The following is a 27040-nucleotide window of genomic DNA, read 5'->3' as shown; positions in this document are numbered from 1 at the left end:
TCTAGTTCCAGCAGAGTTATTTCTCTTAAATGCAATGGAGTACCTGGTTTTGTCCTTTTCAAATTGACAATCTAGCATTGTTCTCTATGACAGTGTGACAAGCATGCTGAGGTAGGATGAAAAGTATTTTTATTTCACAAAACATTAGCATTGAGGTATATGGAAAAACAATTGGTACCGTGATACCTACTGACAGTGTATAGAGTTCTCGAAATACGGAGGGATAACTCGGAGTTGTTTATCTTCTAATCTAAACAGGCATACGTGATACAATGCAGTGCCGAAACTGCGTCGTTTTAATTGTGAATAAACATGTGCTTCATTCTGACCTTATGATTGAATAAGCAGAACACATAAATTTTCATCCAAGTTCTTCGTTTGGAAAACATGAACTTGTTTACTAGTTATGTTATGGAAAGATCTGTTCTGGAATACATAAATTGACGTTGAATATTATATTGCAACTTTATTAATAATGTGTATTACGATAGACCTGGTCCTTTGGCAGAACGGGTCATGGGGTAATCTGAAGACATTTTGTCACTCGGTATAATTTTTTTTTTTCCTTCAGGCTATTGCTTTTTTTCAAACATTAGGCTCGCGTCGAGCACCTGTGGTAATTTACATAACGATATTCGTACGGCTGCGGCGTACCTGATCTGTGAAATATACACATTTATGCAATTGATTACCCTTAATTCCATGTTTGTAAATTATTGTTCTTAAACCTTGTGCAATGCACGCCTTCACCTCCAGTAACAAATGGAGAATTTCGAACAAAACACTGAATGAATCTCGTGGATGGAAACTCCATTACTGTCACCCAATCAATGAACTTTTTCCGCTATTTACACAGAAAAAAATTATTTTATTTGTTAAGGCTGAAGTGTTGGCTAGCTAAAGTTTATTAAGAGTTTGAAAGTAACAGATTTTTTAGGTAATGTCAGCTGTTTATGAATTATGTTCTGCTATATTTTGTTTACATTTGTGTACATTAAATCTCAATAATATATACCAAAGCATATACGAAAACTAAATTTAAAATAGCATAGAACGGAATTCAATACATTATCGTATACGTGATAGATCACATATTTTCATTCGACTACAGTGATCAGGGAAGTATCAGGTCAAGTTGTTTTTTAATGTAAATTTTCTAAATTTACCTGGGGGGGGGGGGGTCCAAAATTTCGAAAGGGCCCTGACATTCCTCAAAAGGGCACCAAAGAAAAACTCTGTGCATGTTTACTCAAAGCGGGGATAATATCCAACATAAATGCGCAAGAATAAAACGATGGTCAGATGTCAAGGGACAAGTGACTGTGTTGTGTACGTTTCTTTTGTTTCTATGGTTTTGTTTGGCGGGTATGGGGTGGGGGCTGAAACCCTGGACCTGACCCCCCCCCCCTTCGCCAATCCGACCCTGATGATTTAAACTCTGAAAGATATTTCTTTGCTTATGTTATGACATGTCTATGACTCGCAATTTCTGAGAAAATAAATCATATTCCTATCGATTTCATGTAGGTATAACACGATGAAAGATCATTAAAGTTTGCTGGGCTGGCTGCCCTATGCTGACACCAAATGGTCAGCGAAGTCCATCTTTTCGAAAGGCAGTGGACTCTGACCCTACACCTAAACACAAACGTTCAAATATGAAAACTGGGGTGGCAAGGGTCAGAGGAAACTCGGACTAACGCATCGACTGGTCGCCGTGCGGATAGTATTTTCAATTGTTGGCACACGGCAGCCGTGCTAATAGTGTTTCCAAAAGTATACGGCAGTGTGAATAGACACTTTCATTTTCTTTTGAGTTATCTAGATGAATTTTCATGGCACGTTCCTACATACATACTGAGGCAACCGACCCGGTCTGACATGGACAAGTATTGAATCAGTGGCCTTTGGATTACAAGTCAGAAGCGCAAATACTGCATGTAATCAGTTGAGTGAGTTGCATAAAAATCAATACACGTGTCCATCAAATATCTGCGCCGTTCCTACTGTGCATGTGTACACAACAAAAACAAAGAAACATACATCGAAAACACCAAAACACACGTCAGTTATATTGTATATACCACAGTTTACCATTTGTTTTATATGTATTATTAATAACTTTGATAATTTAATATTAGTAATATATATTTTTAAACAAAGTTAGTTATATACGATATCATTTTAGTGCGTTTCAGTGTTTTCAATGTGTTTCGGTGTTTTTATGCACCGGCTGCATTCCATTGTACAAAAGTCTAAAAATATAAATTGTAAACATGTTTATAAATATACTGTCCTGCATTAACATCCTTAAAATTCGGCTGACAAGTAGCGAAATCCCAGTTTCTATATTTAGGCGATATCAACATGAATATAAATATACTTACATGTGTTCCCATGACCCGTGGATGGGTAAATCATAACGTTAACAATGCGCACTTTTACATAGATTTGAACTTCCTTTACCCTCCCAACCACACCCAAAAATAAAGAACTGTAACGGATATTATTCGAAGCAACAAATAAAGATGTAACGTTTGAGCAACGTTGTTTAGACTGAAGTTTTCAAAATACGAAAGAAATGCCTACTTGACACACCTGCTGTTTCGTGGCATGTTTTTGTAATGTTCCTAGTGGCTGGTTTGATTAGTGCTGCCTCTTACTTGTATGACTATGGTATTGGCTTACCCGTCTCGTTTGATTGACCCACCCCCACCCCCTTCCACCGTTTAAAAAAACCCAACAAACATCAAAGATATAAAAATTGCACAAAACTTAGTCATTTAATTTAACAATTTATAATGTCAAACCTGACTGTCGCCAGGGGGTCCCTAGCCTGTCAACCTGTTAGTGTTTCAAACCAAACTGTATTTTCTTTTGAAACGCTATGTTTGAAAGGCCATATTTGAATGGGCGAGTCTTATGTTTTCAGGCAACGTATGTGATGTAGTTCAGCGTCTTCGTAATTCCGCGAGATGAGGAGTCACATCTTTGAGCACATTTATACAAGAGTTCAATATTAAAAATAATAAATTAAAAAATATGCAAATACTGGATGCAGACGACAGTGTTCATTGATATGGAGTGTTCTTAGAACCAGAAAAGGACATTGAGCACGTGGTTGTTTACATCGACTTCTCCCATGTCGTCTTAAATGCCAATAAGGTGATGACCGCTCTGAGGCCTTAACTACTATGTCGTAGCCTCAGTTTTATTTGTTGTGGTTGAGGTAATAGTAAGGGTACTAATATTAGTACTACGGTGGCCTCAGTGGTTAGCATCCGCCTCGGGTGCGGAAGGTAGTTCAAGCCCCGGCCAAGTGATACCAAAGACATAAAAATGGTACTAACAGCTGCCTCGCTTGGCGCTCAGCTTTAAGAGGCTAGTGTTAAGACTGGTCGGCCTGGTGTCAGTATAATGTGACTGGATGGGACATAATGCCACATGTCTGCGGCATGATCCCCAAGTGCTAGACATCACTATAAACTGCCTTACTGCAGACATCGTAGCGATATGACTCGGGTTGTGAAAAATCCCAAAACACATCCAATAAGTTGATTGTCTTAGGGATCCCTTGGTGACAATCATGTTAAAAAGTAGAACTAGATGAATGAATTGACTAAGGTTTGTGCATTTTGTTCTATCATTGATGCATTTTGTTTTTGAAATGGTAGGGGGTTACAAAATAGTGAAGTAAGCAAATACCTTCCTCAACTTGCTTCTAAGCAAGACACTACTGTAAGAGGGAGACCGTTTAAACCTCCCTGTCTAAAATTGGACTGTCCCAAATAAAACCTATATCAAACGACGTAGTACGGCAGTTTTCTGTTTGTATATGCGTCCATTTTGGAATATGTTTTGAATTCATGTGACAACAGGTTGACTTTTCCAATGTAGGTGGTTATTTGTTATTGTTTGTGAAAATGTGTTCCGACGAAATTTAAGACTTTTCATTAGTTGATATCTTATGTTGATCATTTTCTTTCGTAAGTTCAAGCGAGTGCGCATATTTTGTTTGTTCTCACGGAAGCACAAGGGCTAGTATCGTTGCGTAAACTGTCAAGTTTAAGCAACGATACTAGTCCCTGTGACGGAAGTCACGTTTATACAAGTATGCCCTGTCGACACTCCCTGTAGAAACTGGGTTAATCAAAGTTTCCTCTGACCCTTGCCGTCCTATTTTGTATTATATGTTTAGACATTTATGTTGGGGTCAGAGTCATTTGCCTATTGAAAAGCTACCATACGGTGTAGGCCAGTGATCTCAAACTGTTGCCGCGGCAGGTGTGCCGTGGGAGTTTTGAAAAATATTTAAAATTGCTAGCGTTTTGATACCTTTAACATATCGAAAAATTAAATGGTAAATCAATGTCGCAGAAGTTAAAAAAGTAACATATAAAAACGAAAACTGTCATTCGTTGGATTCTTTTGTAACGCGAGACTTGTACGAGATCTCGGGAGAACTCGATCCTTCTAATTATAATAATAGTGTAATAATAAATACATGCAGCCCATTATACAGGTGTGCCGTGATTTTTTATAGATTTTTTGGTGCGCCGCAAGACAAAAAAGTTTGAGAAACACTGGTGTAGGCATAATGAGGCCGCGTACGATCCGGCCTAGCAAACTTGAAGGACCTTACATCCGGCCTAGCAAACTTGAAGGAACTTTACATCCGGCCGTACCTGTATGAATCGATAAAATGATTTATTTGTCCAGAAATGCGAGTTTAACATTCGGTATGTCTTTAATCTGCTGACAGATGAGGTGAAATTACAGAGTTCATTAAACTGAAATGGAACTCACTACATTAGGGGCCATCCACTTGGTACGTACGCAAAAATCTGGCAAAGCTTGACCCTAGCTACGATGTCGTAGTCTCAGCTTGATTTGTTGTGGTTGTGTTGTCCACGAGGTAGGAGTAAAGGTACTAATATTAGTACTAAGCTTGACCCCTACCCCACTCCCTGTACACATGCGCACTTTTTTTTTTACACCCCCCACCTACGTACATATGCTTGACCCCTACCCCATTATTAGAACGGCCTATATTTAATCCACGCAGAAACGATCAAGGATTAATAATATTAACGTGATTATTAAAACAGTCCACCAGCGTTGAATGCCTATCTGTATCAAAGAAATAATCTGCATAACTTTAAAAAGTTTGTCTCGTGTCCGCTAAAATTCAAACACCAATAGGTTACGCATTAAACAAATTATTATCAAGGTTTCACCCACCCACCCGTTTCCTATGTGTACGTACATTATCAGTAGACCCTCCTCATCCATACACAAGTGTATGCATTTGGGTTATCCCCCCACCATGCTTACGTACTAAATGGACGGCCCCATACTAGTCATATGACACCAAAATCTCTCAGTCTACATGTCCATGACATTCGCTGTCCAATAGTTAAAAAACCAATGTCCAATGTTGTTGGCAAATAAATCGAAAATATAAACGAGTCAGGTAATATTGATAGAGAAACGGAAAAACACAAACTTCTCAACATGTTTTATTATCAGAACAATGACCAGAAAACCTGCCACTGTTGCAGCAACATGGAGAAACCCAGAATCACCAACATGGGCAAAAGGCCAACAAGATCTTTTTCTTTTTTGCTTCTTCTGATATTGCTTGTAGCGCTCCCTGTAATGTAAGAAGAAAAATTATGAAAAATAAACAGAAATCTACTTGTTCTTCTACACAGGCATTTGAATAAGTGTGTGTGATTTGGATTTTTAACGTAGCTTTAACAATTTTTCAGTCAAATCACTACAATGTCTGCAGTGTGGCAGTTTTTAGTGATGTCTAGCACTGGGGCATCATGCCGCAGACATGTGGCATGATGTCCCACCCAGTCACATTATCCTGACACTGGGTCGACCAGTCCTAACACTAATCTCTTAATGCTGAGCGCCAAGCGAGGCAGCTGTTAGTACCATTTTTGTAAGTCTTTGGTTTGACTCGGCCAGGGATTAAACCCACGAACTCCCACATCCGAGGCAGATGCTCCAACCACTAGGCCACCGGAGCGGTCATTTGATTAAGGGGGAAAACAATGCAGATTGGGAGTGTGTTATCATTGGTGTCCCCTGAACCAAGTCACAGGCACTTTATTCATGTGTATCATCATTGGTTTCCCCATGAATCAAGTGCCTGTGAACCAAGTGCCTCAATAATGCAATTTTTTTAAATCCTTGTTGCTATTCATTTTTTAAATCAGGGGTGGAGTGGGGTGGTGTGTACAAACAAATGCTGTGGTGTGCTAATACTTTAACTGTAAAGAAAACTTATGCTTGCAAACCTTCTCGGTCTTTTGGGTAATGGGGTCTTGCTGACTCTGCCCATTTTTCCATTATGCCCATGAGAATAAAATGCTGTATTATCGCAGTACTTACTGTTTTTGTCTGTATATTTTAAACTGTTTTGCTATTGGTGCATGTTGTAAAGTTTCTATGACTTTCCCTCTATCGATTTTTACAAAAGACATGTCAGTCAAAAATGTAAATAAAAACAGCATATGGTGGCTGACCTAGATTAATGGACCATGGGGGAACAACTATGTTATCACAGTATTTGCCAAACTTAGATATGGTAGCATGCATGCATTAAAATAAACAGGAATGACCACGCTAAAATGCACTGGCTGAATATTTCCACAAAAACGAAGCAGAAGGGTCTAATGATTAAATCAAACACAATTAAAATTGAAATCCATGAATAACAACATTAGAAATTATTAACATGTTATTTAACTTCATATGAATTTTAAATGCCATGTGGTCAAAGAAATATATATATACAGAATTGATTATTAATAATATTGTTTTTGTAATAGTACTGATTTTTTCTTTTAAAAAAAAGTTTGCTGCTTTTGTTTTCCTATTTATGTACAGTATGTATGATCATAATAAACAGTTTGTCAATTTTGGTAGATATTGGCTACCACAGTATGAAATCCCAAGCTTAACATTTTAAGGACATGCATGTTACCATCTGTATGTATATGACCTAAAATCATCAAACAGCAGATGATACACAAGTATATTTTGCAATCAAAACCACTGCAGGTATCATAAGTTTGACAAGAGTTTTGAAAATGGTGATCAATGGAATTGCATGCACTTTATAAAACAAGTGATATTCATTGTTTTTCAATGTAGACTTATAGACTTACCAAAAATGTAGCCATTTGGAGGAAATTGAGCTATGATAGGTTTGAATCCTTATTGGCTACAGCTGCTAAATGGCGTGTGTTCAGAAATAATTGGGAAATCCCATTTGTCTCAGTAATATAGAGCCCACTATAATACAGTGTTGGAGTCTATTGTTTCACATAAGGGAAAATTCTGCAATGGCAAATCTTCAAAGATGACTTAGCTCATTAGTTTAGGTTATTTTCAGCTTTATTTTTTATTGGGTGAAAAAGTTTAGGACAGGGGTGTCAAACATATGGCTCAGCCAAACTCATTAGTCCAGCCTGCAGACCACTCCAGGTCTCCTGCTAGCGTCAGATTTGTTATGCTTATCTGTTATCATAGTTCATGTTCCATAGGGCCCAAGTGCAGTACATTTATATCCAATCTGGCCCGCCAAAGCAAATGAGTTTGACACCCCTGGTTTAAGATCTTACTACAGTTCATTAGGCATTTTTGGTTGAGTGGCATCTGTTTTGTGCAGAGTTCTGGTTAATTCTTGGTAATGTTTTTTTTAAAAAGAAATTTGGAAAAAGATGCTGGTCTTTCAGACTCATTAGTTGTAATGTTTCTACTATTCTAAGAAACATATTTTTCTTTGGAATTTTATTTTTACTTGTTCTGTTTCTTGTTTTATATTTTAATATTTGTAATACATTCTTTGAAGTATATCTGATATTAAATTATATCCATGATTATACTTGGTCCTTTTCATAGTCAAGTAAAACTGACTAAAGCATTTCTTGAAACTGAATGGTCTTAGGGGTAAAAAAAAAACTTTGGGGGGAAGAGGTGGCTGGGGGTTGATTTTTTTTTCAAACTGGATCATCATTTTTGAGTTAGCATCAAGAATTTTTATTTTAAGCTAATATAATGTATATAGTATATTTTATTTCAAATAAATCTGAGCAAGGTTAATTTTTCAAGTTATTTGAGGGACAATTTTTTCTGAAGAAATAGCTGCTCCTCCCCTCCTAGTACAAAAATCAGTGAGAGGTCCCTAATTCAGAATGGTTTTATGTCACAGACATGATAGCTTTCACACTGTCAAATTTACATTTGTTACAATTTCCAATTTTGCATTTATTGTGGTGAGTGAGAAAAGCATTCTTTCAAAAACTACTTGCTTTAAATCGTATTATTTGACACTGAAAACAGGGGAAAGTAAGATTTATGAACTTTGCTTTATAAACAAGATTGTGCCGTATGTTCAGCACTCTTATTCAGTAGCATGAACCTTCTAGAGGTTGCACATTTTTATATGACCTTTGACCCCCAATATCATATTCACAACAATGAGACAATCACAGAAGAGAGAGCTTGAAATGTACAGCTTGCTTCACCACATAAGATGAAAAGACATGTTCCATTTTCAATTTAGTGATTTTCATGGATTCAGAATCTTAGAAATGGTACTCAGATAATTTAGTCAACTCCTCAAATTTGTTTAATTTTTAAAAAATACCATGGTAAAAAAATTTTGTTGGTCATGTACTTGGCTTATTTTAAATTGAGAATTTAAATGTAGATATTTATGTCTGAAATTTGAAATGTAAAACTTAAATTTTAATTAATAGTTCAAAATTATAAAAATGAAAGTCAGTGAGTGTTCACAGCTAAAGTGGGTTCGCATCTTGAATTTAATACAGTTGAAAGGAAAAAGGAGTGAGTGATAAAGAACTGAAAATCAGTAATTGGAAAAATTTTCTTCCATACAGTAAAGAATTTATCTATTATTTCTTTAGGGAGCCACGGTAGTTCAATTGGTTGAGTATCAAACTTGTAATCCAAGGGTCACAAGTTCAGTACCCACCCAGGCCAGCCCAAGTTGCCTTGCTGAATCCTTATAAAAAGCATTTATCTATCATTTCCTTGCTTGTGATATAGCTAAAGTTTGATGGCAGCGTCAATGTTACAAACATTGTTTGAGAAAGATGAATGAGAGAAGTTTTTAAAAGTTATAAAATCCATAATAGTAAATGTTTGGTAACAGTATCAGCAACAATATTAATGATAATAAAAATGATGATGGTAACAATGATCATGATGAAAGAAACAAGATTTAAAAATATGGAGACTTTGAAATCTATTTTCCAATAAATACAAATTATTATGCCTTCAGATAGCTCACTGTTTTGATTGGGATAGCATTTTTCTTGTGCATGTGTGAATTGATTGTTATTTATTTCATAGTCAAATAATTTTGTGGGAGTGATCGTGGTTAATTTTATTTGTGTTATAAAGTATATCTATGCATATATAACCTCAAAAAATTAACACCAGACATTTTCAGCTTTTGCCTGAGATACACAATCTTACAAGTGAATTTCTGTGGTTAGATGTTCATACCTCTGGTTTCTTTTGCAGGTAATTTTGCTTGGTTCCTAATTCTTGACGAGTTCCTAAGGAAAAATAATACTTTAGTAATAAGATGTAATTGAATTTTGACAACATTAAAACAAGAAAGTACTTGATGTCATGGCTCAAACTCCCTTTGCTTCCAGAAACACAGATAATCCAGTAAGCCTACAAAATGCAGTTGCCCACATGATTTCAAACCCACATGCTTTTATCACTAAGGAGTCTTCTGCAGTACTAAGCTTTGATCTGAATTCAAGGAGCTATAACAGTCAGGCCCATGAGCCACATGGCAGATCCACAAGTCAAGAACAACAGCTGCAAGGGAGAAATGACACTGAAAACCAAGCATCTTACAGAAGTGACAACCAAAGACAAAGGTCATATGAAAGCAGCATTGCTCAAAGACAGCAACTTCAACCAGAGGGACATGAACAAATCAGAAATGAGTTGGAGGAAATTGACATCCCATTGGTTGCAGATAATGATCTTCAAATTGACTCCATAGAGAATCCGTCAAATAGTGGTAAATATCAGAAGCTGCACCACAGAAGTGTAGTTCACCACACCACCACCAACAACAACATCCATTCATACCTGTCTTTCCAGAGAATTTGTAAGTGTCCACTTTTTGACTTGCTGGTGGTCCTAAAGAACACCATTGCCACCAGTAACAATAAAAATGTAATCCACAGCCTTCAAGTAATGACATTGAAATAATGTGTTAAAGAGTCCATTTAATGTGCATGCTTGGAATCGCCTCATATCTTTGTTTTCTTATACTGGGTTTGAAACAGAATTGAAAATCCTTCAGATCACTGTCGATAAAGATGACACAAAACTGTATGAGAGTTTATTTTTCACATCATGCTTGTATGGTCAACAGACACATTGTTTCTTTAGTTCTATGAATTTTGTAGAAGTTGAAGGGAGTAATGTTATATTGGAATGGAATGGCTTGCTTGTACAATGTCTGTAGTAGCTAAATCATTGTCATTTGCTGTGTAACTTGGCAGTTAGTAAAATCTGACACATGATCATTGAAATAAACTTCTTCATACATTGATTGAAGAAAACAATTTGGCAAAATTCATTGTTTTTTCAAGTGTACAGACAATAGTTGAAAGAAACATCAGCTGACCACCAGTTGACTGAAGACATTTGAAATGAAAGTATGAATCTAAGAAGAATCATGGTGAAAATTAGCACTTTGAAGAAGACTAAATGAAATATGCATATACCTCTGAAGCACCTCATTTTGATTTGCATTTTGGGTTTTTAGAAAACTGCTGATGAAACATAATTATGCACATCACACTGTTCATGTACTTTTTAAAATTATTTTCCAGTATTGTTAGAGATAGAGATGAACAAATTTTTGGATATATTTAACTGGTTGTGGACATTTGTTACAGTAAGAATTTTGATCTACATTGCTGGACTGGAGACCAGAATGTTGCAGTAGAGAGATGGGGTTGGGTAGGGATATGCTAAGAAAACTGAAAATTCTTAAACATTCTGATTTGCTGAAGATTTCTATTTAACATTTGCAGATATTGACTCTCTGTTACCTACCACTAGCAACTTTATGGCAGATAGCTTCTGCCTACTAGCTGGAAGACGTGTCAGAAGTCCTCAGTACAGCACCTACAAAGAGCGACTTGGAACCTTCAAGAAATGGCCTGATCATCTTACCCAGAGACCAAAAGAGTTGACGCAGGCCGGATTTTACTTTTTGGGTTAGACAAGATTTTATTTTTGTTAACCTCATATTTGTGGCAAATGAGACATAGTAGTTATACTTTTCCATTGACAGTGTCGTCGTTGCCAACATTTTGTTACGATTTTGGTTGAAGTTTTTCATATGCATCTGACCTTTGACTGTGGGGTCGAATCCTTAGTACTAATTGTATTTGATTTAAAAAGTTTTGTTATAGTTTTGCTTATGCTTCCTAAATGTGATATATTTTGTTTATTTCGGGTTGATACATTATACTAAGGCACTTAAGTCTTTAACATTCTTAATTACCCCTTGACCCAGGGGTCAAGATAACAGTTATAGAAACGCTTTTGTTAAGGTTTTCATTTGCATATAGTAACCAAATATCTCTATGGATTTTTTTCATTCCTGGTATGAGTTTGCATCAAGCTAAAATATTCATTATGCAACACACTTGCTCGACCTTTTGACAATGGGGTTGAAATCACCCATTTTTTTAAAACTAGTTATGTGGTGGCCTTCTCATTTGATTTCATAAAATATTTCTTAATCAGCACTTACTGTTACAGTTAACAAAAGGTAATGACCTATAGTTGATGACATCAGGATCTCAAAACGTGTGTGAGATCGCAAGAAACATGGGGCACAAATTTAGGACAGTCAGTTATATATATATATATATATATATATATATATATATATATATATATATATAATCTCTTTGTTAGAAATTTACATGAATATATTTTCTTCCTTCTGATTATTGTTTGCAACCATAGTAAAACTAACCCTAAACATTAAAAAAATAACCCATTGTATACTACATGTCATTGAGTTGACTCATTAAAGTGATGATTCATTGTGATCAGATGTCACATTAGGATTTTAAAAGTTGCTGTCCCCTTCAGGGGTCAAGCTATATTTGAATTTTAGGGAAAAGTTACTTTTCCTTTTGGACAGAACAGGAAGAAGTGAGAGCTCAACAGGGAGAAGTGGACATGAAGCAAGAAATGCAATATATATATATATATATATATATATATATATATATATATATATATATCTACACACACACACACACACACTTATATTTACTTTTATTTAAATTAAGCCCTCTATTTCCCAGTATTCATATTTAATTTTGGATTTAAGCGATACTTTATTTTTTAGAAGGCCATATGACTGTAAAAGAGAATAACAGAAATTACATTGTAACAAATTTTAACTGAGTAACCAGATTATGTTACTGTGATTTCAAGTTAGTAAAAATGCTTAATCAACTACCCTTAATAAATTTTTTAAAAATTCTTTTATTTATTTATACTTTCTAAAAGTTTACAAAAAAAGCTCTTTCAAAGATTTCTAAACGTGTTTTTGAAACAACCCCTGTACCATGTACATGAGGGCAGATGCACACATCTTCAAATCATTTTGTTCGTCCTCATTTCATTGTTGCAGATAAAACATTACCGTAACTATTGATACATAACACAAAAAAAATGCATACAGTTACGGACATGTCTCCTTATAGTTGGTATATAAACTAAACCCTTCTTTCCTACAGAATCAACACAGACGTGAGTGCATCTATTTTTAGATTTATAGGTTTTTGTAATGTAATCACTCACTTTAATATTGCTTTATTACAATAGTCCATTGACAGTATTACAAATTTATGGTTTGTTTATTTTTCTGCGTGCATTCTACCATACCTAAGTTCAGCAAATACTGTGATAATATAGTTGTTCCCCATGGTCCGTTAATCTGGGTCAGCCACCATATGCTTTTTTTATTTACATTTTTGACTGACATGTCTTTTATAAAAATCGATAGAGTGAAAGTCATAGAAACTTTACAACCATGCAGCAATAGCAAAACAGCTTAATATATACCGACAACAACATTAAGTACTACAGTAACACATCATTTTATTCTCATGGGCGGAATGGAAAAAAGGGGTAGAGCCAGCACAGCCCCCATTGCCCAAAAGACAGAAAGTTTGCTAAAACAAGTTTTCTTTACAGTTAAAGTATTAGCATACTTATTGTAATTTTAGGCAATGGTTAAATAGTATCTGCTTTGCTGTTTTTTTCCCTGTATTTTCGCAAATATGTCTCAAGTCAGAAAACAACTTAGACCTTACAGCACATCTTGCAAATTCCACAACATAGCATTGTCCCATACGTTTCTGACCTACATAATTTGCTTTTTAAAGTTAATTATGTTATAAAATATTACCTTGGCTTTGCTTTTAATGAACTGTATATTTTTCTGAACTGGTACATCCCAGACTTTGCAAAGTCTGCCATTATTTCCCGTTAGGCCTACTGGTTCACTTACAGTTTCAAACTAATTTTATGACGAAATAGTGTACAAGAGGCAGTTAATATATATCCAGATCACCGATTCTGATCTTAAAACACAAGTTAGTATTTACACAATATTGTTAAAGTTTCAAAATACAAGTTTGTATGTTTTTATCATCAAAGGACAGCATGCAGGAAATTGATAGTTGTTACCTTACTCGGAAAAGGGTTAATGGTCAATCAGTTATCAAAACATATGCTTGTGAATGAGCAAGAGTTTGTCAACATAATTGATCAAAACTAGGCCTAGCTACTGATGTCTTGATGAATACATTTTGCTACAACACTAGAACTAACCAGGCTAAGGCGAGGAGCATTAAAAATTTATGGTCAGTCAATGTACCACTGAAAAAATCACAGGGCAAAGTAGTTTTCGATTTCCTAGCAGAAGAAGGCTAAGTTTACATTTTTTGGCAACTTAGTCACCCACTTTGCCTGATAGCGTGACCCCTGGCCCTTCCCAAAAAACTATGAAAATTAGAAGAACCATTGGTTGCCATTGAGTTTAATTTCTACATTCTTTATAACACAGACATAGCTCTTGTTCATCCATCAGAGTGAGACTGAATTTTGTCAATCCAAGTAAGGACTTATTCCAAACACTAAGCTAGGCATCACCCTTTCTTACACTTAGCTACTGTCCCATCCAAACTATCAATTCTAGCAGCTTTAGCAATCTTCTGAATCTCGTTTCAATCTTCATAAGTTTGCCGTTTAACCCCAAAATACTTGTCCACATTTATGAATGGCATTTTTTCTAAGTCTTGATTCTGAGGTCACGTGCACCACTTATTCCGCTACATTCGGAAATGAACACAATAGTGAAAGCTAAAGTTGTTTATTTGATGTACTCATGTAAATGACCACATTTACATCTCGGGGGTCTTTCTGCCTGTGAATTCAATCACTGTAAATATCAGTACATTTTCTCACCCGGCCGCCAGTCAAAGCCTTTGAGCTTGCCAGCCAGCTATTGCATCATGTTCTTTTTGATGTACTCTTATAATGGCAACATGTATGTACATCAAGGGGTCTTTTAGTCACTAAATTCTGTCATTGTAAATATCAGCACAGCTAATTGATCAACACATTTTCCCACAAAGCAGGTGGCTGAAGCAGGACTGGCAAGTCTTTGAATTTTGCCACACACCTATTACATACGTATAGAGGACAACCACTTCAGTGATGTTCTGTGTCCCAGATAAAAATTGGCATCCAAATATGCATAATTAAGCATTTCCAAGACCTCTGGTGATTAGCCTATTAATTTCTCAATTACTTGGTACAGCTGACCTGGATGTAATCATACAACTTAAGTGTGAATATGAAATCTGATAAAATACACATGCACCTATAGTTTGGAAAACTTCTATATGATCGTTAAGCAGTCATACAGTTTCATGTAGTTCATTTCATTGGGAAAGATTTATTATGAATACTTGTGCAATTTCCCAACTGGAAATAAAAACATATGTATTATAGTAAGATTGGAGATGGATCAAGCAACGACAATTACCGATCAACGATGGATTATGGTTTAAATATTGTGTGAAAGTATTAATGATAGCTTGTTTTTTCTTTAGTAAAGTACTACATAGTTCTCTCTCTCTCTCTAATATATATAAAACCAGTTTGATATACTCAATTTACAGCTCAAGATTTATGTTTCTTTAATGAGCATCACCATCATTTTAATTTTAGGGACAGCAGATGTCGTTAGATGTTTTGCCTGTGATGGAGGCTTGAAAAACTGGGAACCGGAAGATGACCCGTGGATTGAGCATGCACGGTGGTTTTCTGGTTGTGATTATTTACGAGATGTCAAAGGGGAAGAATTCATTCAGTTAGTACGTCTGATGGATGAAGAATCAGCAGAAGAGGTAAAACATTTCATTTCTGTTATTTAGTAGAATGTACAGAGAATTTTTGAAAATTATTAATGGTAACATTTAACATTATATACATTGGTTCTTTGTATTTTCATATCTTGTTCATTTCAACAGAGATATAAAAAACAATTGTCTTGACAATATTTTGTTATTCTTTTAAAAAAAGGAAAAGAAAAATCATAAATTATAAGTGTTAATCATGTATATGACTTTTCATTTTTTGCTGCTGCTTTGTTTTGAAAATATATTTTTTTAATGCATTTTTTACCAGAGTTAAATTTATGTTTGGTTTGTTTGGCATTCCATTGTGAGTATAATCTTCTTCTTAAACAAAAACGAAAGTAACCTATGTGAGTATAAGTTTAATTCTGGTGACATTTATACTTTTCTCATACATAGTCCAAATTACAAAATTCCTGTTTCCTGTTATTTGTATATTTACAGGGAATATTTTAATTTGCCATTTTAGATACAATCTATAGACATAGTTCATGTATAATATCAAAATCTACAGACGAAAGCCAGATGTGTTTTTTTTTTTTGGCAAGCTAATTTTTTAATCCTGTTTTAGTTTACATTATCCTTTTTGTAGTTGAAGGTATTTCATAACTTATCTTTGTATGAAGATGAATTTTAAAAATTTGAATCATTAATCGAGATCCTTTTTTGCTTTGTATGCCAAAATTCCGAATGTTGATGTCATTCTTTTTAATGGATAAATTATGCCTTAGCAATCATGTGAACTGGTTTTATATTTTAGGTGCTAAATTGATCATGTATAAATTAGTACAGTTATATTTCCATCGAATGATGTTTCATGTTTGTGTCAAATTTGTGTCTTTCTCATAAAGTTATGACAGTGTTATTAGCTTCTTATTTTGACTCTTAGAGCCATTCCAATTATTCATACATGGTACCCATGGAAGGCAGATTTTTAAAAATATATGCCAGGTTACTTTGATTTCACATAGTTCGTATTAAAATTATCAGAAAATTCTAAATTGCTTCTTTGGGAGAGTACTCCACATTAAAAGTGCCTTCCCTGTGTCCCAGGTATGTTTTACTAAAATATCTCTTATTGGATTGCATTTGTGACAAATCTTTTTTTGTAAAGGATGAAAACCCTGCAGTAAATGGTGAGGAACAAGTGACAGAGTACATAAAGACTCTAAACCTGGATGGTAATCAAGGTTAATATATCAATAGATACTGAATGCACTGAGAGCATCAAATGACACTTTAGTCTGAAGGGCAATCTGATGTCATGATCTCCATCTTAACAGAGATTTGACAGGAACCAATAAAAGTTCAAGTTTTCATGACCATTAAAATTCCCCGTCCACTTAATTTTAGTAGCCTCTCAGATAAAGTGTTGCATTGCATGTTATGGTGATTTATTGTTAGTAACAGTCTCTTTCATATTCCTCACAGTGAAAAGTCTCGTTTGGGCATGGTAGCATCACTGTCAAAATGATGTACAGTTATTTGGTAAAATGCCACCTGGAGAAAACTAAATTTTAAAAACTGCATCATGCTGCAATATTTTCTTTACAGTTGCTTTAGAGGAAGAATTTGCCAGATACTTAGGAGGGAAAGTCAGGAATTATTTATTGTTACATATATCTGATTTAATTCATATTTATTTTAATTTAATTGTTTGTCAGTTTTAAATTTTGTATTCTATCATAATGTAAATTTATTCACTACAGACGATGCTTTTTCAGAAAATTGTTTGACTGTGACTGCTAGTTTTTAAACACCAGGTGTTGATCTAAATTCTGACCTTGTTTCAGAATTTGTAGCTACTTTCATAAACAAGTTCCATTTTATTTAAAATGGTTGGTTGTTTCAAAGGTTATGTGGGACTACATGATTTAAGATGTAAACAATTTTTTTTTTTTTATTTCTTGGGGTAAAATGATTGGCTGTCATCAGGGTAATTTTTGGTGCACGTGACAAAAACACGATCACATGCCCCCCCCCCCTTTTGATTTTGCAATTTCGATTTTTACATTACGTGCATATGTTAGTTTTAATACAGATGCTTTGAGAGAGATTTCTCAGTTTTGGGCTTTTTGCGCTGATGTCAAGTTATTTTATTGTAGCCAGATTTATAGTTCTAATTCTTTTCAGATTTCAAAAGGAATAATTCTTTTTTCTCTGGAGGAATGCTCACACAGAAATTTTTGAAAGACATTGCTTACAAATTTAATTTGGATTTCCAACACTGGTGTGCCATTATTTGTATTTCTACAAGGAACTGTAGATAAGCACAGTACTGACTATAGCATACATCATCGTCATCCATCTTGGATTTTCCAACAGGATTCGAACTTGAAATTATTAGAACATTTATTACTAGGACTTCTGCAATTTAATTTGTGGTTTATTCTTAGATTATTTTTGGATTTGATTCTTGAAACCGTAAATTCTTCTCTTTTTTTACATTTTGACAGAATTTTTCCTGGAAAATAAATTATTTGTTAAATTTTAAAAAGCTTGTTCTTTTCACTCTTCCTGTGTTACTGTTTATTCTAGCCCAAACACGTAACATTACTATCAGTATTTCAGCACAGGGCAAATGATATTAAAAGGTAGCATGTGACAGACATCAGAATATATTGATGACATCACAACAAAGCGTACATCATTCACCTTCGTCTGTGTCTTTTTCACTGTTTTTGAATGGATTTCACTCTATTGTAAGACAAGTAAGGTAGGATCCAGATTCATGTGTCAAATAGTCTTACGGCAGATATATATTCAAAATACATATGAGCTTTGAAAAGTTTAAATTTTCCCGTTCAGAAATATAAAAGATGTAATTTGATTGGTGAATCAAAAGGTCAACATAACTTGACCTTATGTTGGTAAAAATGGATACAGATTTTAAATATATTGGTCTACCAGTCTACTCAGATTATTTGACTTCCTTGCAGCTCTGTTGCCATTTGACTTTTCATTTTGATGCATGTACCTGAATTAAATTGTATTTCCTTTATTTTATTGTTTCAGCAAAGTTAAATGACATGACACTGTTGGTCAAATATACATACCTCTCTGTTTCAGGAAAGACTGAGACCAGCGTGCTAGATGCAGACTGTGCTCAGAGTGTCATCCAGACTGGTTTCTCTGACATGGCTGTTGTCAGAGGTATCAATCATCTTCTGAGCAAAGGTGGATCCTTTTACTTGCATAACATAGGAACAGTTGTACAAATGAATAAAATAATGTTTTCAGTGGAATATTGGAAGCGACATTTTACATGTCTGTCAGAGGAAATTTATTGCAAAGTAGCTATGATATGGCAGTAAAATTTTTAGTCTTCATATTAGCATGATTTACTTTTGCACAAACAAAGTACCAATATTTTATTTGTTTTACTTGGTGCCATTCACAGGTACCTTGTTTTAGTGAATATTTTCTTGCTTGAGTCATATGTTTATGCTAAATAACTCTAAAAGATTCATAGTTTTGATCAGGGATGTGATAGAGATGGTGTTTCTTATCGATTTGGGACAATTTATGACATGAAGGTTCATGGATGTCCCACCATAATGCCTGAAATGACCTATACACACAACTTAATCAAGGTGTGTATGTACATATAGATGTATGGATAGAGAAAGGTAACACTATGTCCCAACCAGTGTTGTGGTGGGGTAAACAAAACAAATGTGACAAAGGTCTATTTCATATTTACATTATAAGTTGAAATTGTATAAATATATTCATACATGCCAAGTTTTCTGGAACCAGATCAGGGAGATTTGTGTTCAAAATCAGGGAGATTGGGTCCAAATCAGGGAGATTAGCGTAACGACTATTTTTCTCATAAGTTTAAGTGCGAAAGTGCAGATCATACCACAAAAAAGTAAAATAACTATAATGAATAATAGTTACTGAACTTTATTAATTTTGTTATATGTTTATTTTCTTAATAAAAATAATTTAAAAGTCTTCACAAGAATCACTGTTGTTAAAAAAATAATGACACATTGGAACCTCAACACTCGAACAAACTTAGTTTTTTTTCAACATGTGTTGGTTGTCTTTCAGTCTTGTGGAGAAGCTCCTTTTGCAGCGATACACAAATCATTTGAAGGTCTGAGCTCAAAACAGTCACACATTGCATTTATCTTACACGATATTAGTGACGACACAGTTTTTCCACATAAATTTCCATGGTGGTCTGTCTGAATCTTCCTCAACATGCTGAAACAGCGCTCAGGGTTTGCATTACTGTGTGGCAAGCTGAGTGCTGCCATAGAGAGCTTCACCAGATTTGGGAATCAGGGTTTCTTCAAGGGTGTGGAAACTCTGCTCATGTCTACCCAGAAGACATCCAGCGGTGTTTCTCCCTGAGTGAAACTGGGCAGGTCTGAGGCTGGGGAGAGCTGGAAGTCCCTGAACTCGTCTTCAAGTTGACACTGTTTGTCAGTTGCTGTAACCAGTCTGTCACTCAGCTGAAGAACAGCTTATACTGAAATCTCCAATCTCCTCTCAGGATTCAGGTAACCAAGGGCCTTCAGGGTCTGGTCATTAAATGGAAACTTGGCTAGCATCTTTGCTGTAACTTCCTCATAGAAGGACCTGACACTCCTAAAGAAGGAGCTCAGCTGGGTTGGAGAAATGTTGTCTGTGTTGTTGTGAACGAAACGTCTGGCTTCCATACCCACTGCTAACAAAGAGTTGTCATGCTGGTTTTCTGGTGACATAAAGGTGACCTCCATAATACTGGCTGATGCAGTGATAACACTCGTCTTCACAAACTTTCCCATGAATTTCCGTAGAATTCGTTCCATCTCCACATGGAGGTATCCCACCATAGCATCACCAGCCTGGAACATGGTGTTAAAGTCATTCAGTGGTTCCATGATGTATAGAAGAAAGTGGTATGTCAGTTTCATCTCTGAGTTTTTAATGTTCTCCACAGATCTGTTCACTCTACTCCCTGTCTTCTCAGCATCTTCATTGCTCTGGAAATACGACTGAAGAGCTGGCCACTGTTGAAGGAAGCCTGCAGTGCATTTCTGGAGTGACAGCCACCTTGTGCTACAATGCTTGGCCAGTTTGTACTCCTTAGTGTTGGTAAACTCTAGCAATTCTTTATACACCTCTCTACGCTTGGAACTATAAGTGAAGTGATAGTAGGTGTCGACCAGAAGTTCTTCAACTGGGACAGCCAGTTTCTTCAAACCATACTGTGTACAGGTACTGGCCAAATGGCAGATACACCCAAGGTCAATTACATTTGGTTGCCATTCACAAACTCTGGAGAGGACAGAATTTTTCTTTCCAACCATTACATTTGCATTGTCACTGCTAAACCCTACCAGGTTCTTCCATGGAATTTGTCTGTTTGTTAAGACTTCTTGAAAACAGTTGAAAAGGTTTTCGCCAGTTCCAATATTGCAAATGGACATAGCCAGGAATTTGGTTGTCACTCTGTGAATGTCACTGTCAAACACCCTTACAAGAATTGCTACACACTTTTCATCACCACTGTCATTAGACTCATCCATCATCACTGAGAAAGGGTTTTCCTTGCATAGTAAAGTTACTTGATTGTCATACGTTGGACCCAGTGCATTGTTAATAATGTTTGTTACCTTAGTTCTTTTGCAGCGAAATTTCTGAGTAATTTTCGAGTCAGGAAACATAACCTTACACAGCTCACTAAAATGATCAGCAACCAAGAATGGTAAATTATCCTCTGCCACAAAGTTAGCAAATGGAACCTCAGCTTTAGTGACACTGTCTACTGATGTTGGTGCAAACATTTGTGTTACCTTAGGCACATTATGTGACAATTTCTCGTTTGCAATGTGCTGCATACTTTTCAAGTGCCTTGTAAGATCATTTTTTCCCCCACTAGAAATGTTCAAATGTGTGTTGCAAGCTGTGCATTACGCAAAGCTTTCTCCCTTTTCACTACGCTTCACACATTTAAATTCGCCTATCCAAGCACTGTTGAACTTGCAAACATATTTTTTTTTTTTTGAAGGCATATTTTCCATTGAATCCATTAGCGGATGTTTAGACATGGCACCAGAATTTTTGAAATAACCCTGGAAGTAGTTGTAGGAATATACATCAATTTTTATGTGTTTGGTAATTCACCTCCGGCGGAGCGCACTACATACTGTACAACAGCAAAGGCCGATGATATTCCGATTGTGATGTGGCTTCTTCCACTGCCATATTGCTCCATGTGAACAAAAGTAGTTCAGAATATAGTTCTCAATGGAAACGAATTACATCCGAGCTTTATTTCTGGAATTGACAGAAAAGGCAGAGAATATTCCGATTGTAATAACTTGATTGACGGATTACGGTAGTCGTGAACAATGTATTAAATGTTGTTTTAGCTGGAAATACCTATGCTTGGCAGTTTTTTTATTTCCGGGAGATCTTGTCGGCAAATCGGTAGATCAAAAGATGGGGTCGAAAATCAAAAGACTCCCGGACAATTCGGGAGACTTGGCATGTATGTATATTGCAAATGTTGAATGAAATTTTAAATATAACAGGTGAAGAGGAATATGGAGCCCTGGACATATTGAATGTAATACTGGCCAAGGAGGAGGAAGGAAACATATCCTCAATCAGTAAACACAGCAATACCTGTAGAAATGAAGCAGGTAACTAATCTTATTACGCAGTGAACATACAAATTTTATTAACATGAACTAGGTTGGTTCAGAGACCCATAATAGCTTGATCTGATCATAGAGAACTGACCCCTTCATTATGAAATTTGACTCAGTTTGGGTAAAGTTTTATGACGGAGGGACCGGGTTGCCATAACTGCAGCTGTATTTAACCTCATTTACTCAAACTAGAGTTCAGCTTATCTTGTTCCTTCTGTGTAGAAAAGAATGTCCTGTAACTGAATTTAAGGATAAATCACACAAAAATATCAACTTTACCGTGATATTCTCATTAGTTTCTTTTCAGTATGGAGGACTTACCCACCCTCTATATATGCCTCACAACTACAAAATCTGAAATAAATATTTTTACCAAGTCTTAGAAGAATATAATAGACTGATACTTTAGATGTGCCAAAAGCAATAGAATCTTAATTTTCAGCTCTCCTTAGAAGTATATGTATGTGTATGTATATATGCCAAAACATTTATGTTCATTGTATTTTTGGAGTGAAAAATTTGTATGTGATACTAGTGACAAATTAGTAATGGTAATAAGGTTGAAAGTTAGTTTTTAGAAAGTATTCAGTGTAAAGGAGTTAAAATTATAACAGTACTTCATAGAGGGATAGCAATTGTTGTTTTGAATAATGAACTTGGTTGGTAGACACTTGCAAAACAAAGAAAATCACAAAATTGTGTTTATTTATAAAATTCTAAATAATCACCTGAATACTTACAGGGGGCAGTGTGGTTTGTTTTGGTGTTTTATGGCACATCAGCACTTGAAGGGATATATAGTCTCATCATAATTGGAGTAATGTGCCTAGCCCAGAGACACAACATGGAAGATAACCTAGTAGGCTGGTCTGATGATAGGATTCAAACCCACACCCTTCTGGTTGAGAGCCTGGTATGCTAACCACAGAGCCAACATGGCTCATTGCTGGTTATAATACTCGTAAGACAATTAATTGAATTATCCAATAACAGGAACTCATTAACATAATAATATTATTTTAATTTCTACAAAAAATTTGTTTGATAGTACAAGATTTTATAACTTGTAAAGACATTGACATTTGCACATCTTTGTACAAGTTTATTTCTGATTTAGGTTTTTTCACATAATATATACATGCTTTGAGAATTTTCAGTTTTAAAAAAGATTCATTCCTGTTGATTAATACATTACTCGGACAAATGATACTCGGAAGATTATTTATCACTGAGGAGTATTGATGTCAGGCAGGATGACTGTCTTCCCCCCCTCTCTCTCTCTCTCTCATAGTGATCATTATTAGTTCAAAGTTAATGTGTTAATTTGTTCCCAGATCAAATACAAATTATACATGGACATGTCACATTTAAAGAGGGTGTATGTATATATATGTGTGTGTGTGTGTGTGTGTGCATGCATTTGTGTGTGTATACAGATTTTAGCCTTCTTCGCGATCATTTTAAAATATTTCATTTTCTTGTCATAAAATATTTTTATTATTATTATTATTATTATACTTAGAATCAATCTTCAGCAGAAAAATAAAGCAATGAAAATATAGCACATTGTTTGGGATAAAAATATATAAGTAAAATATATCTTTATTTACTTACATGACTTCTTTAAGATAGTTCGGTCTATATTTCTTTTTTAAGAGTATATTTAGATTTTATTGTTTGATTGAATTTATCTTCAGAAATCAGCAGATGCGTTCCTGATGCAGCAAACTCAATGGTTAAAGCAAATGAGGCTCTAAAACGCCAGATGATGTGCATGGAATGTGAAAAGCATGAGCGCAATATGCTGTTTCTGCCATGCAAACACCGCACAGTGTGTGAGAAGTGTTCTCCACACATATATGTCTGTTTCACCTGCTTCAGAAGGGTCCGACAGAAGGTGAAAACCTACATGTCCTAATTATATTTTACACATTTCCAAATCTCTCGAGATAGTTTGAAGAACCAACTCAAACTCCTGATCAGGTATAAACCTTCAGAATGATATACTGCAGAATGACTATGAAATTCAAATATACCAGTACTGCATACTAGTGCAGGAAGCAAGGTTTAAAAGATCCTGATACTAGGATATGAGACTAACTTCATTCTAAGCAGAATTTCAAAGATCATGCAAATTTGCACACTTTGAGCTTGAGATTTGTTCTTAATATTTTTAACAATGTGTTCAAAGTTAAAAGCACTGATACCACTATCTGTGATACGAAATACCTTTAGAATAAAATTGTTTAAAAAAAATGTCAGTTGTAAATAGTTTTAACTTAATCATATTGTAAGTTGGTTTACTGTTCTTTTTATATATTTTTTTTGTTTTGTTTTGTTTTGTATCCCTTTTTCCAATGGGTTTTATTGTCGGGGACATTAAAATAATTACTTTCCATGATGCGTACACAGCAAATAGCTGGCTATGACTGCATGCTGACTAAAGACAAGGTATGATAATAATGCCAATACAGACGATAATAATGCCAATGCAGATGATGATAATGCCAATACAGGCAAAGTTTATTAACCACTACTGAACTGTGTATTTAATACAATCATCTATTTGTACTAGGTGCATATATGGCACATATATTTAGTTGATCATTTTCATTTTATAAGGCAATCAGCAATAACTTGCAAGTGTACAGCCATTGCAAAGCTTTTTCTGAGGTCATCGTTGCATGAATATCGATCGATAATATGGTTAAATGTAACCTTGTCTTGTTATAAAATGTTACATGCCTAAAAATTTAACATGTACATCTATTCAGTTAAGTTCCAGTTTTTTTCTCTTATGATAATCCATGTAAAACATGGACTTTATGTTTAAAATGAAAAGAGATCAGCAAAACATTACTGAAGAGAGAATTACATGAGACTAAATCTTGAACTGTACATATGTATATTTATATGGAGTGTATGGTAGAACAAGAATTTTTCAAGGATAGAACTTGGATTGACATTTTACAGAATAAACTCCAGATAGATGTAGACTACTGTGATATTGATATCTTGCATACACCTGGAGTATTTTAATCAGAGGCTACAAGGACAGTTTGTGTCAGATGCCACAAATTGGAGGCTGCTGTAAAAGACATTTAAAAGGTTCCCCAGTTGTCATCGGAGACCCCAAAATTCCTAGAGAATTGGTAGATCAAGAACAAGTTGAAATATCTTAGTAGACAAATTCAAGATGCAGTGAATGTTGAGTTCTGTGTATTATTAGACAAATTCAAGATGCAGTAAATACTGAGTTCTGTGTATTATTAGACAAATTCAAGATGCAGTGAATGTTGAGTTCTGTGTATTATTAGACAAATTCAAGATGCAGTGAATGTTGAGTTCTGTGTATTATTAGACAAATTCAAGATGCAGTGAATGTTGAGTTCTGTGTATTATTAGACAAATTCAAGATGCAGTAAATGTTGAGTTCTGTGTATTATTAGACAAATTCAAGATGCAATGAATGTTGAGTTCTATGTATTATTAGACAAATTCAAGATGCAGTGAATGTCGAGTTCTGTGTATTATTAGACAAATTCAAGATGCAGTGAATGTTGAGTTCTGTGTATTATTAGACAAATTCAAGATGCAGTAAATACTGAGTTCTGTGTATTATTAGACAAATTCAAGATGCAGTGAATGTTGAGTTCTGTGTATTATTAGACAAATTCAAGATGCAGTGAATGTTGAGTTCTGTGTATTATTAGACAAATTCAAGATGCAGTAAATACTGAGTTCTGTGTATTATTAGACAAATTCAAGATGCAGTGAATGTTGAGTTCTGTGTATTATTAGACAGATTCAAGATGCAGTGAATGTTGAGTTCTGTGTATTATTAGACAAATTCAAGATGCAGTAAATGCTGAGTTCTTTGTATTATTAGACAAATTCAAGATGCAGTATATACTGAGTTCTGTGTATTACACTAGAAGAGAGGCAAAATATTGTAAAGGTCAAAACCATTATGGACTTCAACAAACGTAAGTTCAATCCAATCAGCAGCACTGTAGTTGAGTGATGCTAATTAAAATAAGTAATCCCAAGTTGAACAGTCAAAAGTATTGTTTCTTGTTAACGTTTGTACCCGGCTTTACAATCTAAGAAATAAACTCATTCTAAAAAACACTAGGAAGCAGTATGTTGATGCACTTGTTCTACATGCACTGGACGTATACTTCATGTGATATGTATGAGTGATCTCCCTTACCTTTATTGTATATACATAAGTTAGTGTGATATATTTTATAACTACCTTAAATGGTTTCACAAAGTATGTGGTGGATGTCTTCTTTGTTAAATATTTTTATTTATTTACACATTTATTTGAAAGTTAGTATTAAATAATACTGGTTAACTTTTGTTACACTAAAAGAAATTAATTTCACATTGTAGTTTCATGTTAACCCTCATCTTTTTTGTAAACTGTTAATGTATAAAAAAATTCTTCTTTTCTTTTAAACATATTTTATTGCAATTTTATTAAAAAGTTTGGGATTGGATGTGGTTTGTCAACTTCATCATGATCCTTTCCCAAAACCTACAAATATGATAGTATTTACATTCATTTTACAAAACTTCAGGTCCATCTAAAAACATTACAATTTCATATATTTAAAGACATGTAATAGCTCAGATAAAGTGACTATGGGTATGCAGTTAAGTTAATAATCATTATATGAGAAACAGAGGGAGGAAGAGAATGATAGTGAGAGATGAAGAGAGAGAGGAGAGTCAGTGCACTGATTACAGTCACTATTGTCCATTGTCATTGTTTTGCTTATTCTTCCTAATTGTGTTAATTTTAATTCTGTACATGAATGGGGCAAATAAAACGTGTTTCTGCAA

The 27040-nt window shown here is 34.9% G+C and overlaps 2 protein-coding genes across 9 annotated transcripts; one reads left to right on the top strand and one right to left on the bottom strand.

Annotated features, from left to right (window-relative positions):
* Window positions 1–27040, top strand: LOC149773081 (baculoviral IAP repeat-containing protein 8-like). Of its 8 annotated transcripts, none has more exons than XR_016417493.1 (9): window positions 3794–3893; window positions 9571–10087; window positions 11115–11300; window positions 15349–15527; window positions 16651–16726; window positions 18606–18713; window positions 22070–22180; window positions 22932–23102; window positions 23887–24026. XR_016417493.1 is itself a non-coding variant. In XM_089946889.1 (8 exons), the coding sequence occupies exons 2-8, from the start codon at window positions 9682–9684 to the stop codon at window positions 24105–24107; spliced, it is 1287 nt and encodes a 428-aa protein (XP_089803015.1). In that variant the 5' UTR covers window positions 1–111; window positions 9571–9681; the 3' UTR covers window positions 24108–27040. The 8 variants fall into 8 exon arrangements, 6 of the variants coding, with proteins under 6 accessions (XP_089803015.1, XP_089803017.1, XP_089803016.1 ...); XR_016417492.1 differs by having other exon boundaries at window positions 22932–23150; XM_089946889.1 differs by lacking the exons at window positions 3794–3893; window positions 22932–23102 and adding an exon at window positions 1–111 and having other exon boundaries at window positions 23887–27040.
* On the bottom strand, window positions 19940–21445 carry LOC149773082 (zinc finger BED domain-containing protein 5-like; the record flags this gene model as incomplete). The annotated part of the gene is made up of 1 exon (XM_089946822.1): window positions 19940–21445. A coding segment is annotated over one exon (1431 nt), but the record flags the coding sequence as incomplete, so codon positions are not given.

This window comes from Sinohyriopsis cumingii, unplaced genomic scaffold (genome assembly GCF_028554795.1).
Source record: "Sinohyriopsis cumingii isolate HCF-2022 unplaced genomic scaffold, ASM2855479v2 utg000913l, whole genome shotgun sequence".
Taxonomy (NCBI): Eukaryota; Metazoa; Mollusca; class Bivalvia; order Unionida; family Unionidae; genus Sinohyriopsis; species Sinohyriopsis cumingii.
Note: the sequence above shows the minus strand (reverse complement) of the source record. Positions and strands in the feature narration are given on the sequence as shown.